The sequence below is a fragment of the Onychostoma macrolepis genome, chromosome 24 (assembly GCF_012432095.1).
Source record: "Onychostoma macrolepis isolate SWU-2019 chromosome 24, ASM1243209v1, whole genome shotgun sequence".
Taxonomy (NCBI): domain Eukaryota; kingdom Metazoa; phylum Chordata; class Actinopteri; order Cypriniformes; family Cyprinidae; genus Onychostoma; species Onychostoma macrolepis.
The window spans coordinates 7,952,168-7,966,387 of NC_081178.1; the positions used below are offsets into that span (position 1 = coordinate 7,952,168).

A 14,220-nucleotide genomic window follows, 5' to 3' on the forward strand; every position below is an offset into this window, starting at 1 on the left:
AAGAGAATTTGCAGTGTTTCCAAACAGGAGTGCGCACGCAGGTGAAATGTGCGTCATGAAAATGCACAAACCAGCACATCCTTGACTTTTGTGTTGTAAAACAAACATCCAAATGCAAATTATTGCTTAAAAGGAAGAACATCATGACTTTATAATCCATGAATAGAGAAGTGATTTTGCCATAGAATTGTTTTGAATATAAAACTGACAATATTAATGTATTCCATTCATAAGGTGATGTAGCAATTTTCTGTCATTTTAAAAGGAAGCATGTGTTGAGATGTCAAACCGTAAAAGAATGATGTATGGTATGGAACGGTACTTTGTCTTCAAAATTATATTACTGTATGAACTCAAATCTCATTTTCTTAAAGAGACGGTAATCAATTTAACAGATTTAAGGTTCTTTTTTGCCCTTTTTCGGAAATCTTTGTAAAGGTTCTTTCAAAGTTAGGGTTTTTAGCAACATGAGGATAAGTATTTTCATTTTTTGGTTAGCTATTCCCTTTAATAAAAAGCTTACCTGCTGTTGGTAAAATCTGAGAGCTGCTTGAGACCACCATATCTCTGGATTTATTCATGAAATTGCAGAATAGGAGTTCATAGGAATTCATTAGAGCATTATCCTTTCAGGATTTTGTATTTCCCACAGTGTTCCAGGTAATATTTGAAGCAGTTAAGTTTATGAGCAAGAAAAAGAGCAGAAATAGAGTAATTATGATCATGGGCTGAAAGTAATAGTTCTTCTAAAAATGATAGATAGAAATTTTGTCATCTCAAAAATCCTTTACCCTCATGTCGTTCCAAATTCTTTCTTTGTTTCATGTAATATCTAAGGAGAATTTTTCAAAACAATATAACTTTTGCGCTGTATTCCAAGTTTTCTGATGCCATATCTTTCACACTTCCATAGATTCAAACTTAGCACAAGAGATGCCTAAAACTAGGTTTAAGTTCAATAATGTAGGCACACACCATTAGTTTTCATACATCATGACTGGTCACAACACATGAAAGAACCGAAGTTTGAAAAAGCACAACCACAACCACTTTCAATGTGGATTCTCAAAAGCTTTCAATGTGAAATCTCCATTATGTGATGATCATATTGTGTAGGTAGATTTGTTTGCTCAGGCACGGTGCACTAAAACCTATAGTACATGTTTATATCTGGCTTTGAGTATCAATAGATGACGTGTTGGATTATGCTCAAGAGAAAATAACGAATGCTGACACTTTGATATGAACCTTCTTGTTAGGCCTATTTACTCACTCATATTTTGTTCTTCTTTCTCTTTTGCCCTCTGTAGGGTCCACATGGTTTGAAAGGAGCCGAGGGTCCTCAGGGCCCCCCTGGTCCTGTTGTAAGTACTCTGTTTCCATGGTTTCCCATCATTCAATGCGAGTAGCTCATTCTCCCAAAAGCAACATTCAATATTTAGGAGTCTGAGAGGGTTGAGGGAGTGGTCAGGAGGATCTAAGGCTCAAAAACACCATTAAGGATTTTTAAAAGTGTTCTTCACTACCAAACACACGCACAAACAAAGAAGAGTGCACCGCTGATTCATACTCTCAATTAACAAGAGACACCGAACCGGACAGAGTTGGATCAATGTCTCCCACAGTGCCTTATGCAGTGGCATTAGTTAACACTAGAGGGTGTGATGGTGACCACCAGAGTGTCTCGAGAGAAATTCACAGCACTGGTTTGTAATTACCTCCTCTTGACATTTTATACCATAGCTGTTTCATTAGATTTTATTTGACCGGCATGACGTTGAATGTCCTCAAGAGTTTCTCGAATTAAAACCACATTCTTTTCTTCACTGATTCATTTCTCTTAAGGAAAAAAAAGATAAGTATTGTCACCCTATAATTGCTCTTTTTCAGGCCTTGACAGTGTGCTGCCAGATTAGAATGGATGGATGAAAAGTCATTGAGGAGTTTTACATTCAGCTGTGTCAGTCCGATAAAGGATACATTTGCATTTGTATGAAGATGCAGGGGTCTACAAATTAAACCACGTTTAGAAAGAGAGATAAGAAGTCTAAGGGCATGTTCGCCCACTAGTAAGAGCAGATTTGGCACCCAACAGGAAGTTTTTTGTTCTTTCAACAGCTTGTGCCAATGTGATCATCCACACTCTGTTGTATTGAAGCTTTTTTGCACTTGCCATAACACATTACACAGGTTTGGACAATTTCATCCACATGTGTTGAAGACCCTCTGTGTTGACCCTGTGCAATGATTTAATTAGCAGAGAGAAAGATCACTATCAGGTGCATTTTGGTGCATAAACTGTCCCGCATGGTTTGTACCATGGATATGATATGATACCACAAATTTATCAGCTTGTTGAGGAAAGTCGTGGAACTTATGATTTTTAAATAAGTGCCAAGTCCCTAAATTAAGAACACTTACATTAAGAACACTCTGAACACCTTAGCAACCACATAGCAACATGCTAACATCCACATAGCAACATGTAAAAAACCCCCTGATAACTCCTTAGCACCTACATAGCAACATGTTAAAAACAAATAGCAACACCCTGACTTTTAGCATAATAACGTTAAAAACCATCAATACACCTCAGCAACTGCATGGCAACAGCCTAACATTCTCACAGTAACATGTTAAAAATACTCAGAACTCCTTAGCAACCACATACTGTATCAAAGCCTTAACATCACCATAACATAGTATGCATAGCAACCTCATAACATCCACACAGCAACGACACAGAGTTAAAAACACGGAGAGCTCCTTAGCAACTACGTAGCAACAGCCTAACATCTGCATAGTAACATGTTAAAAAAACATATTGTAGCAACACCCAAACATTAGCATAATAACAAAAAAAAAAAACACCAGAACACATTAGCAACTGCATGGCAACAGCCTAATATTTGCAAAGTATTATGTTAAAACACAGAAAACTCCTTAGCAACTGCATATCAGTGGCCTAGTATCTGTATCGTAACATGTTAAAACACTCATAACACATTAGCAAATGCATAGCAACACCATAAAAGCTACATAACAACACTAAAAACACTCAAAACACACAGCAAAATGCCATATGTTAAATGCCATAACCTTAGCAACTTCATGGCAACAGCCTAACATTTACATAGTAACTTGTTAAAACACTCAGAACACCTTATCAACCACACAGCAAAGTACTAACAACAACTCAGAAATGTTAAAAACAATCAGAAAACCTTAGTAACTGCATAGTAACATCCTAACATCCACATAACATGTTAAAAACACCCCAAACACCTTAGCAACTGCATAGCAACACTCTCACATCAGCATAATGACATCAAAAACAATCAGAACACCTTAGTAACTGCATAGCAACACCTTAACATCAGCATAACATCAAAAACAATCGGAACACCTTAGCAACTTCAAAGCAGCATGTTAAAAAACCACTGAGAACTCTTTGGCAGCTGCATAGCAACAGCCTAACATTTGCATAAAAACATGTTAAAAGCACTCAGAACACCGTAGCAACCACATAGCAACACCCAACGTCAACGCAGACATCCAGAAAACACAGAGCCCTTCATGTTCGGCTGGTCTGGAGTAATTTTGAGAGAGTTGAAAAATATCAGCAAGACATTCTCTTTACAAAGTGGTGTATCTCTGTGTTATTTATGCAGTTGAGAGGGGAAAAAACAGTCGGAAAATTGTCTGAAATGTCTTGATTTTTGGGGCTAGAGCAAAATCATTCAAAAGCAAAAGCTCCTCATTTGGATTTTCAGGACTAAAAATACAACCTTAATAGCATGTGGTTTGGTGGTCGCTTGGGAGAAACTGGTTTAATCCTTTATACATGACTAATGAGTGAGGTACACCAGATCTTTAGAAGCATATTAATGTGGTCTACATGCTTCAATAAATTAGACTCGTGTAGCATGTATATGTCTGTGGAGTATCTATGTGTCAAATATGTTAAATCACCGGTTGTCATAGGGTTCCCCTGGTGAGAGAGGAGCAGCAGGACCTGCTGGCCCCATTGGCCTGTCTGGACGTACTGGACCTCAGGGACCCCCGGGACCTGCTGGAGAGAAGGGTGCACCGGTAATTGTGCTGATTAGATATCAAGATGATAAACTTGTGTTTCTTTTATTACATAATACATTTATGAGTGACAGTGAATAGTTTAAGGTTTCTTACAGCATAGTAACCACATAGCCTCCACCTTAGCACCATATATGTGACCCTGGACCACAAAACCAGTCTTAAGTCGCTGGGGTATATTTGTAGCAATTGCCAAAAATACATTGTATGGGTCAAAATGATAAATTTTTCTTTTATGCCAAAAATCATTAGGTTATTAAGTAAAGATCATGTTCCATGTAGATATTTTGTAAATTTCTACATGGAAATTCAAAACGGAATTTTTGATTATTAATATGCATTGCTAAGAACTTAATTTGGACAACTTTAAAGGCGATTTTCTCAATATTTTCCTTTTTTTGCACCTCAGATTTCAGATTTTCAAATAGTTGTATCTCAGCCAAATATTGTCCGATCCTAACAAACCATACATCAGTGGAAAGCTTATTTATTCAGCTTTCGGTGATGTATAAATCTCAGTTTCAAAAAATTGACACTTAAGTTTTGTGGTCCAGGGTCACATATATTTTTCAGTAAATGTAAAACAAAAAGATTGCAATTCAGAATGTGATTTGGCAAAAGCTGAAAAATCATTTTGTATCTTTGTTCAGGGAGAGAGAGGTCCTCCAGGTCCAGCCGGTCGGGATGGAGTACAAGGTCCAGTTGGTCTGCCAGGTCCAGCAGGACCTCAGGGTCCACCTGGAGAAGATGGTGACAAGGTTAATTGCAATTTTGATTAACATTAATACATTTAGACAGACGAGAGGGGACACATTACCAAAGTTAGCTGATACATTAATACAATGATTTTCTTGACGTGCCAGTTCCTGAAGACAATTCACGGTCATTAAACCAGGACTATAACTGATTTCACTTTCATACTGAAGTTTTCCCATCAACTTCTAAAGCTACATTAACCGGTGTACACCACACCAAGTCAAATAAATGAGTCAAATAAAAGAGTTTTCAGAGAATACATCTTTCTTATCCTATTAGCAAATTTCTTTTAAGCATAAATCTCACAAAAATGTCTTCACTTTGTCCTTTATAAAACTATTTTCCAGTGAGGTCAGAAAGAAAAATACACTTTATTCAAGACTTTCAACACTTTTACAATGTTGCTTCTTAAATATTGTACTTTCTAAAATATTGTACTAGAAAACAAGAAAATAAATTTCTATAGTATATCTCACAACTCTTCCCAGAATTCCTCGCCCTCACTTTTTGGACAGCGATCATTCTTCATCATCACAAACACACACTGCACGGCCATCTGAAACGCACGCCTATCTCTCAGTCACTTTCCCTTGCCGCCAATCCATCATCATCAGCAAAGGCGGCCTATAATCAAATTAGCGCAGGGTACCATAAACGTTGTCTCTCCATCAGTATCTTCTAACAAGCTTCATGGGCTTACGTGCCAAGAATATGTTGTAGAAATGCTTTATCTGGCCATGTCTGTTAGTTCTGAGACAATATTTATCATTTAATTTACTGTAAAACTCCATGCAGGTCGACGGCAATGTCGTATCTTTTACTGCACAGTAAATGGTTTACTTCGACATGGAGCTTCTTTCAGTTATGTTCACCGGTGTGTGATTTATGCTTTATATAGTTTTAAAAAGGCAAAATGGATATTGCATGACTGATTTTAAAACCTTTTCAGGGAGAAGTGGGAGAACCAGGCCAGAAAGGAAGCAAAGGTGACAAAGGCGAACAGGTGAGTAAATTCAATTGTAAAATCCTTATTTATACAAACAGTACGATTTGCATTCAGAATCAGTTTTACTTAAAATACAATGAATGAATGATTTTCATGACATTCGTTTTTTAAGGTTCTTTCAATGATAAAATTATTTTGTGTTGTCCTTGCTGGTTGCATGCAACAACAAACATACAGCACAACCAGTATAGTCTGATTCACAATTTAATGAGTCGTACGAACCGGTTCTTTTATTTAATTGATCTAAAACAGCCATGAATTACATATTCAAATTGTCAATCACTGAATCAGTTTACGCAGTTCTTACTGAAACATACTTACTATCATGTCCAACTTGAAATGAACTAACTAAAAGCAAATAATTTCCTCAAAAGTACAAAAAGAGCCAGTATTTGAATGATTAAGGAAACAGAATTGTTGAATTACTTAATATTCCCATCTCTTAGTACAGCTCTGTTGTTTTGATTATGTTCTTCATTGTGTCCACTAGGGTCCACCAGGTCCACCTGGTCTTCAGGGAACTATTGGAGCTCCTGGACCTGCTGTACGTCTTGACTGCACATACACAAATCTATTATTTGTGACATTTTGCATATAATGAAATGCATTGCAACTCTGACTAATGTCTTTTTCAGGGAGGTGATGGTGAACCAGGTCCTCGTGGACAGCAGGGTATGTTTGGACAGAAGGGAGATGAAGGATCCCGAGGCTTCCCTGGACCTCCTGGTCCCATCGGTCTACAGGTGAGTGCCGCTGTGCCAATGACGGCCCAAATATGAGCTAACATTTTTATTTTGTGTAGCACTGAGTCCCTAGTCCCATGGTAACTCAGACTAATGCTGCACAAACAACATTAACTGGTGGCCCTGGGCAGTAGATGCATTGGGAGGTGTTTGAGATGTGAATTGATTTCCTTTTGATTCCCCCTCTGCTGGAATCGCCCTGTGAATAAGTACAGATTCAGTACAGCCATGCAAGAACAGGGTCCATTGCATTCAGTGTTTAAAAGCAGTTGGTTTGCTAGTGGTATAATTACTACCAATTTAATTATGCTATTAATTAGTGAATTTATTAAAAGTAGAAAAGGTTTTGCGCAATATCAGTCCCAAAGTGTTTGCACAGTAATTTTAACTAGATGCTAATAGTAGTTCTATGTAGAGCAGTAATATATAGCAGTTCTCACATTTGTCTCGTCAAAGGCGATTTAAATATATATTTATGCATTTAAATATACTCAAATATATATTTGCACAATATGTTGTTGCCAATATTGACTGACCGCATTCTTGAAAAAATTGAAACAAACATGTTCAGACCTCATATTCATTTTTATTTTACTTTTTTTTTTTTTAATGGGAGAGTATGAGTATGAGTTCCCCGTGTTAAAAGAATATATATAAAACATTTTTAATGTTTTTCAGAGTTCATCAAGGCTGCATTTATTTGATTAAAATACAGCAATATTATCATAATTTGAAATAAATGTATTCTATATTATGACAGCAAAGCTGAATTCATAATATTTATTATAATAATTTTTTTTTGCACTGTCAACGAATGTAGTCTAGTTGCCGTGTTGCGAACCATACAAATCGGCAGTCATGTCATGTTTTAGTGGTAAACACTGTATTTGTAGAAGATTTATATTAATCATCTCATCTCTCTCTTTTCATTTGATCACATTACCATGTGAAGCCTCAAGGTTCTGCCATTTCTCTATCCATCCATTAGCTGATTCCTCTGAAGGCGAGTCATCGCTGTAATGGAGTAACATCGACTGCTCCTATAGTCCTCTTATGCCACCAAATCTCAGAGCCATTTGATTCAATTGAGTTTTAATTGGGCGTAATGCACTTCCATTTGGATTTCATTAATTGCATTTAGTGACCCGGCCCAATAGACATTAGAGCAGTGCACACTCACCCTTCAGGCTGTAATGAGTGTTTATGTTAATGGTCTCTGACTAAGGCCTTCTGCCCCGATGAGATCTCTTACCAGTCAGCGAGAACGTGTTGGTCTGCCAAGTCCGCAGGGCACGTGGGTATTGGGCGAGTAAATATCAGACAAAATTAGCCTTTAGATGTCCTCACTCCTGACATGTTACGGCTAACGAAGAAACGCCTTTGAATGAGCAGCGCCTGAAGTCGAGGCAATTAGGGAGTAAATGTCAAGGATCAAATATATATGATACCGGGGTAACATGCCTAGCTTGTTTATTCACCAGCGCAGGTGTGTTTTATCCGAGGTCTCTAATGATATAGTGTTTTGGACTTCTTTAAAACACAAATGCTTCCCTGGTTACTCTCACTGATGGATGCTTCACCTTTTCTGCTGGGTAAAACATTTAATTGGCCATTAATTAAGCTGAAAAACGGCATGAATTTTTCAGCTAGCCCATAGCGGAGAGCAGCGTCAAATAAACACACTGCTGCCCGTCTAACTTCTTTTTGGTGGCCCATTTTATTCTCACAATGTTCCGGATTTAAAATGTGTTTCGCTTAAGTCCTAGGTGCATTTTTAGGGAGTAATAGTGGTTTGATGGGGGACGCGTCCTTCTGCAAATGTTCAATGAAACTTGTGCCGCTCTGGGGAAATATATTTGGTAAATGTGCATAGATGGGTTTCTGTGCTGGGTAAAATAGCTTTCATATTGTGCTTAGCGTTGAAAGACCTCTACGTTTTTCACCCCTAGCCATTCGCCACCTATGAAAAGGTGACAAACAATATAGTGTTCACATTCAACATGAGCTAAAAATCTGACAAAGGATATTAGCTGCTCTCTTGGATTTCAAAATGACAGACAGTGAAACTCAATAAACAGTCCTGTATTCCGCCTCTGCTTCTTCCATTTGCCATATGGCCCTTTTGCCTTTCTCCGCCAATTCTGAAATGAAGCATTATTGCTGTCCTCCGGTAACTGCGTCTGAGCCAGATTATTCTCCTCTTTTCATCAGAGGGACCATTTCGGTGCCTCACAGCAACAGTGTGTCTTTGCACATTTCCTCGCATGGTTGCTGATGTCAGTGTATTATAGTATGTAAATATATGGGCATTTATATTTACGTTATTATAAATGCACATAAAAACAAGAATATTCATTTGTTTTTTACAGGGTCTTCCTGGACCACCTGGTGAGAAAGGAGAAAATGGAGACGTTGGTCCTATGGTAAGATGTTGTAACCGATTACTAACTAGTTATTTTATTTTTCACATTTGTGACCCTGGACCACAAAACCAGTCTTAAGTCGCTGGGGTATATTTGTAGCAATAGCCAAAAATACATTGTATGGGTCAAAATTATAAATTTTCTTTTATGCCAAAAATCATTAGGATATGTTCCATTAAAATATTTTGTACATTTCCAACCATAAATATATTAAAACGTAATTTTTGATTAGTAATATGCATAGCTAAGAACTTCATTTGGACAACTTTAAAGGTGATTTTCTTAATATTTAGATTTTTTTGCACCCTCAGATTCCAGATTTTCAAATAGTTTCAGATTATGTATAAATCTCAATTTCAAAAAATTGTACACTTATGACTGGTTTTGTGGTCCAGGGTCACATTTTAGTTATTCATTTTATTTTATTTATTATGGTTTAACCTACAACTGTTAGTAAAGTCTCATTTGTCTTCTTGTTTCGCTGCAGGGTCCTCCTGGCCCACCTGGTCCCAGAGGTCCTCAAGGTCCTTCTGGTGCTGACGTAAGACCATCTCTCATTATTGAACATTTTATCCCATCAGCAAATCCATTAATTACACCACTTTGTTTAACTAAATGGCTCTAGCGTTAATGGTTTTCACGTATGCCTCTTAACAAATCGACTTCTTTTATTGAAGGGTCCACAAGGTCCTCCTGGTGGAATAGGAGGAATGGGATCTGTAGGTGAGAAGGTAAGAGTATTCCCAGCTTCAGTGTTTATTCCCAAAAATATGGTGGCTATGGTCCTGCTTCAAATCTCTGTTACAGACTTCATTCATTTATTATTCGTGTCACCTTTTTGTCTGAATTAGTATAACAAAACGATTAATGCCTACATTACCACAGTTCTGATAATACCCCTCCATTTCACTGCTATTTGGCAGGCACACAGGCCATCAATATTTTATGCTGTGGCTGGCTGTGGAGATGAATTTAGAATATGTAACAGGTCACCATGATGTTACATCCATTAGGGGCCAAACGTTATGTCCAGCCATACTACAGTCCAGACCAGCTAAGCTAGATAACAACCAAAACACAACATGCAGATTTGTTTAGATAATAGTACTTATGATTCATTCCATTAGGGTCTACTTGACATCTCCGATCTTCAGCCATTTTTCAAAAACACTGAAGATGATGTATAAAGCAACAAAATGGCAGTGCTGCTAATTGTCTGAGTTAAATTTAGAATTTCCATTAAAGTTTCCAAAATGGAAGTTCAACTTTAATTTCAGTATCATTTATTTGTACTTTGCCTACTAGAATGCTAGAAATTCTGGATTTCGAGTCGAATGGAACATTATATAGCACAATCATATGGTGTTGTGTAATAACTTTATAACTTGCAATATTCTTAACAGGGTGAGCAAGGAGAAGCTGGAAACCCTGGACCTACTGGCGAGCCTGGACCTGGGGTAAGTAACGTTTTCTAGAAAGATCTGTGTGATGGTGCGGGTAATCACTTCCAGTAAGCTTCTCGGGCTTTATTGATTGTCTCAAATTAAATGGCCACACTAAGTGAGTCGCTAAACTGCAGGAATGATTCCAATAAAGGTGTTTCCTTTCATCGTATAATGAAATGCTTAATACGGTGATGTTTGCAATAAAATATTGCTCACACTGTTGTCAGTTAACTTTATATCATGAAGAATAAAATTTCCTTTGAACTTTTAGAATAAAGGTGTGCCGTGAGAAATATGCAGTAACTCAAAATGTCCATTTATTGACACTAATTTGAAAAAACAGCAGCTTCTGACACCAGAAATACATTAAACTATGACTTTTCCATTAACATGTTAACAATGCCTGGTTAGTGTTCAGAAACCTTGAGTAATATTGTAAGTGGAAATCAGTGGGAAAAAATCTGATGATTAAAGCTAAAAAGTTAACTTTGTTATTTTTGGAATATCTAAATTACAGCCTGTCAAAACTCTAACCTGTCAATAATGACATGAATGGCTGATTAACTCTTTTGAATTGCTATATCAAAATGTAGAGCATGGCTGCACTCATTGTTCTCAGGGTGCTTTTGTTCATGGAGTGCCTCAGGGCTCTTTATTCTGCCCTTTCATCTTTGTTATATATGATGCAGGGCCCAAAAGGTGAGAGAGGAGAGAAAGGTGAAGCTGGTCCCCCTGGTGCTGCTGGACCTGCAGGTCCCAAAGGACCCCCTGGAGATGATGGACCCAAGGGTAATCCTGTAAGTGTGACACAACTAGCATGAGATCTTATGCATGTATAAAAGGCATGAAAAGTTAGATGCCACTACAGCAATGAGGTGAGCCTTACTGAAAAAAAAAAATCATTTTAGATGGATTACGCTGATTAAATATGAGATTTCCAACACTAATTAGAAATTATTTGAGTACTATATGTGTCCAAGATGAATAAAAGATTGTAATTCAATTGAAATGTTACTGTGCCTCCGACTGATACATTTAGTTTTGTAGGTCCTAATATTTGTTAAGAACATTTAAGTTATTGACACATCACTCTGTTAAACCTGTGTTTTCAATCTGTTACTACAGGGCCCTGTTGGTTTTCCTGGAGACCCAGGTCCACCTGGTGAGCCAGGTGTTGCTGTAAGTGCCAAAATCCATCACTAAAAGTCCTGTAAATTATTATTTTTTTAAATAAAAAAAAATGGTTGTTTCATGTATTTACCACTGATTTTGAATTATTAAAATGTCTTTGCAGTGTAAATTGTCAGCAAGGTGTTATTTTTCAATTGTCAATTTATTTGTCTCTGAAATATTGTGGATTATCAGGGAATAGATGGAGGCCCAGGAGAAAAAGGAGAGGATGGAGAGTCTGGTCAACCTGTGAGTATCAACAATATTTAGGTGGAATACCTTTGACTATAGTTTATTAAAAACTTACCTTTTCAATTAAATGTTTGACTTCCATTATAATTTCCTGCTGTATGCATTAAATTGCAGAGCATTGTTTTTTCCTGTCGTATAATATACAGTACAGATAGATTAATAAACTGCTTTTGGATATGCAGAAGTCAGACATAATTGCCTGAGCCTACAGTGGCAGCCCATAAATTGCAGTCCTTATTAACATTTATTATAGTAATTTGGATTTTCCAGTACAGGGAAATTGGTTAATTTACCGTTAAATTCAATGTATCTGAATCTCCAGGTTTACAAATGTGAATGTCTAGCGTTGAGAGTCTCATTGCGAGGCCCATTTATAAGCTACAGTTCTATGAAAATTTAATGAGGGGAGGTTTGTTTTGAGCAACAAACTTTCACAAAAATGCATACAGCTTCCCTTCTCTGATTAGAAGTTTATCCTTTTAAAATCAAATCAGTCACTCAGCTGAATCATTTTGCTAAATTGTATCCATCCTACACTGGCATGCTTTTGAAACCCTAGTGTCTCTTTATTGTGTTCAGTTAATTTCACAAAATTATAAAAGACAGTTTAGTTGTGAAAAGTTTAGTTTTAAACCTTAAGTCTATTATCTACATTAGGCTGGTTCGGTTGTGTTGTTTTTTTATTCAGTTTCTTCCTTCTCTCTGTTTTAGGGACCTCCTGGTCCTTCTGGAGAAGCTGGCCCACCAGGACCTCCTGGCAAAAGAGTATGTATAGTCTTCATCACTATTATATTTTAAGCAGCATCCATTTAGAAGGGGTTTTTGACCATCCTTGGCATGGAAAACGAGCTTTCTTAATCATCATTATTTTGTGTTTTCCAAGGAATGCACAAAATAGTATTTCTCACCCAGAATGGAATAAATAATCTAAAGCTGTTATTGATTTATTGATTGAAGATTCTGACCTGTGCAAAACAGTCACCATTTTTGTTTAAAGACTCATCCTCATCAGCACAGATGATCGGTTGTTTTTCACCCGGGGTCTCACCGTTCAACAGCAAACCGAAAAAACAAAGTCCTTCACAGGATGATAAATAGCGCATACTAAATCATCAGTCTGAAATCGAAAACAGCGTTTAAACGGCATCGGAGCCAGAACTCATTTGCTCCACTGTAGTCTTACATCTCTCTCAGGATGAAAGAAGAAAATCAGTCCAGACGTTATATTGATCCCGGGCCTGTTTGAGTGACAGCGATGAGGGGACAGTGATGTAAAGGATGTTACAGAGGAAGAGGAAATATAACTGTCACATTTGGGACAGGAATTCGAAATCTTCTCCCACTGCCACATCAAGAGAAATTTGTTCTGCCAAATGACACCTCATCGCCTCTCAGAAAATAATGTTGTTTCGCCAGTCACGAAAATGACGCATATTATTTTTTTCCAGATGGAAAAACTAAACTTTTTCAATTTAGATTGTATCGAGGTGTTTCTCATGGCAATCTATCGAACCGGCAAGCAAAATATTATTATTTCCTCTTGTCTTTTGCACAATTTCACTGCATTTTCACTGAACATGCAGTAGATCCTTTGGGATCTTCATTGATGCACAAAGTCATATACTTGTATTTTAAATTTATTTATCACATTTTAATGTGGAAAGCACAATGAAAAATTTAACTTAAAGTTCTTATCCTTAGTTTACTTGAAGTTAACCTATTTTGTGTATTTGGCAATGGTTGATTGACAGCGAAGTTGGCAGGTTTTGCTGTGGTCGAGTGTTTATGATGTTTTGGACCTCGTATTTATTTAGTGTACCACTTTTGACTGGACCAGCCAGAATAGATGTTAATATCAGCTGTAAATAACTGCTGGACCCCCTATAGTACCACTTTGGAGTATCTAGGGGTCATGGACCGTGTGGTAAAGACTCCTACTATAACTATTAGGCAAACGGTTCTAGTTGAATTTTATTAGCCAGCCCATGCAGCGCTGTGCTATCCCATTATTCCTCCATAAAGCTTTATGGCATCTCTTTGCACACACACATCCATTATTCATGCAAAATGCAGAGAAAACACCACTCGCTTTCCCAATACGCTTGATGGAGCTCTCCCTGGAAAAATTATACATCCTATCAGCATATGCGGATAGCAATGGCTGACCGACTGTGGCTAGAGAAACTGCCATTTCATCAGCAAAGGTGTTTTAATCCTGCAAGAGGAAGACGGTCGCGGGAAGACTGATCTTGTGGAATTAAGTCTCCTGCATCAATAATTCCGGCTGGAGCTTATTTTGCATCAAACACAGGGACGTCCTGCTTTCTCAGCAT

The 14,220-nt window shown here is 37.4% G+C and overlaps 1 protein-coding gene and 1 long non-coding RNA gene across 6 annotated transcripts in view; one reads left to right on the top strand and one right to left on the bottom strand.

Annotated features, from left to right (window-relative positions):
* Window positions 1–14,220, top strand: part of col11a1a (collagen, type XI, alpha 1a) — a 73,439-nt gene that overhangs the window by 45,307 nt on the left and 13,912 nt on the right. For all 4 annotated transcript variants that reach the window (XM_058764685.1, XM_058764686.1, XM_058764687.1 and 1 more), the window contains 14 exons: window positions 1,311–1,364; window positions 3,985–4,092; window positions 4,743–4,850; window positions 5,798–5,851; window positions 6,345–6,398; window positions 6,490–6,597; window positions 8,967–9,020; window positions 9,508–9,561; window positions 9,698–9,751; window positions 10,424–10,477; window positions 11,155–11,262; window positions 11,591–11,644; window positions 11,831–11,884; window positions 12,599–12,652. In XM_058764685.1, the coding sequence (XP_058620668.1) occupies window positions 1,311–1,364; window positions 3,985–4,092; window positions 4,743–4,850; window positions 5,798–5,851; window positions 6,345–6,398; window positions 6,490–6,597; window positions 8,967–9,020; window positions 9,508–9,561; window positions 9,698–9,751; window positions 10,424–10,477; window positions 11,155–11,262; window positions 11,591–11,644; window positions 11,831–11,884; window positions 12,599–12,652 (972 nt within the window). The remainder of the gene's footprint in view (window positions 1–1,310; window positions 1,365–3,984; window positions 4,093–4,742; window positions 4,851–5,797; window positions 5,852–6,344; window positions 6,399–6,489; window positions 6,598–8,966; window positions 9,021–9,507; window positions 9,562–9,697; window positions 9,752–10,423; window positions 10,478–11,154; window positions 11,263–11,590; window positions 11,645–11,830; window positions 11,885–12,598; window positions 12,653–14,220) is intronic.
* Window positions 11,132–14,220, bottom strand: part of LOC131532889 (uncharacterized) — a 59,379-nt gene continuing 56,290 nt past the window's right edge. For both annotated transcript variants that reach the window (XR_009268991.1, XR_009268992.1), the window contains exon 5: window positions 11,132–11,260. This is a non-coding gene — a long non-coding RNA (uncharacterized LOC131532889). The remainder of the gene's footprint in view (window positions 11,261–14,220) is intronic.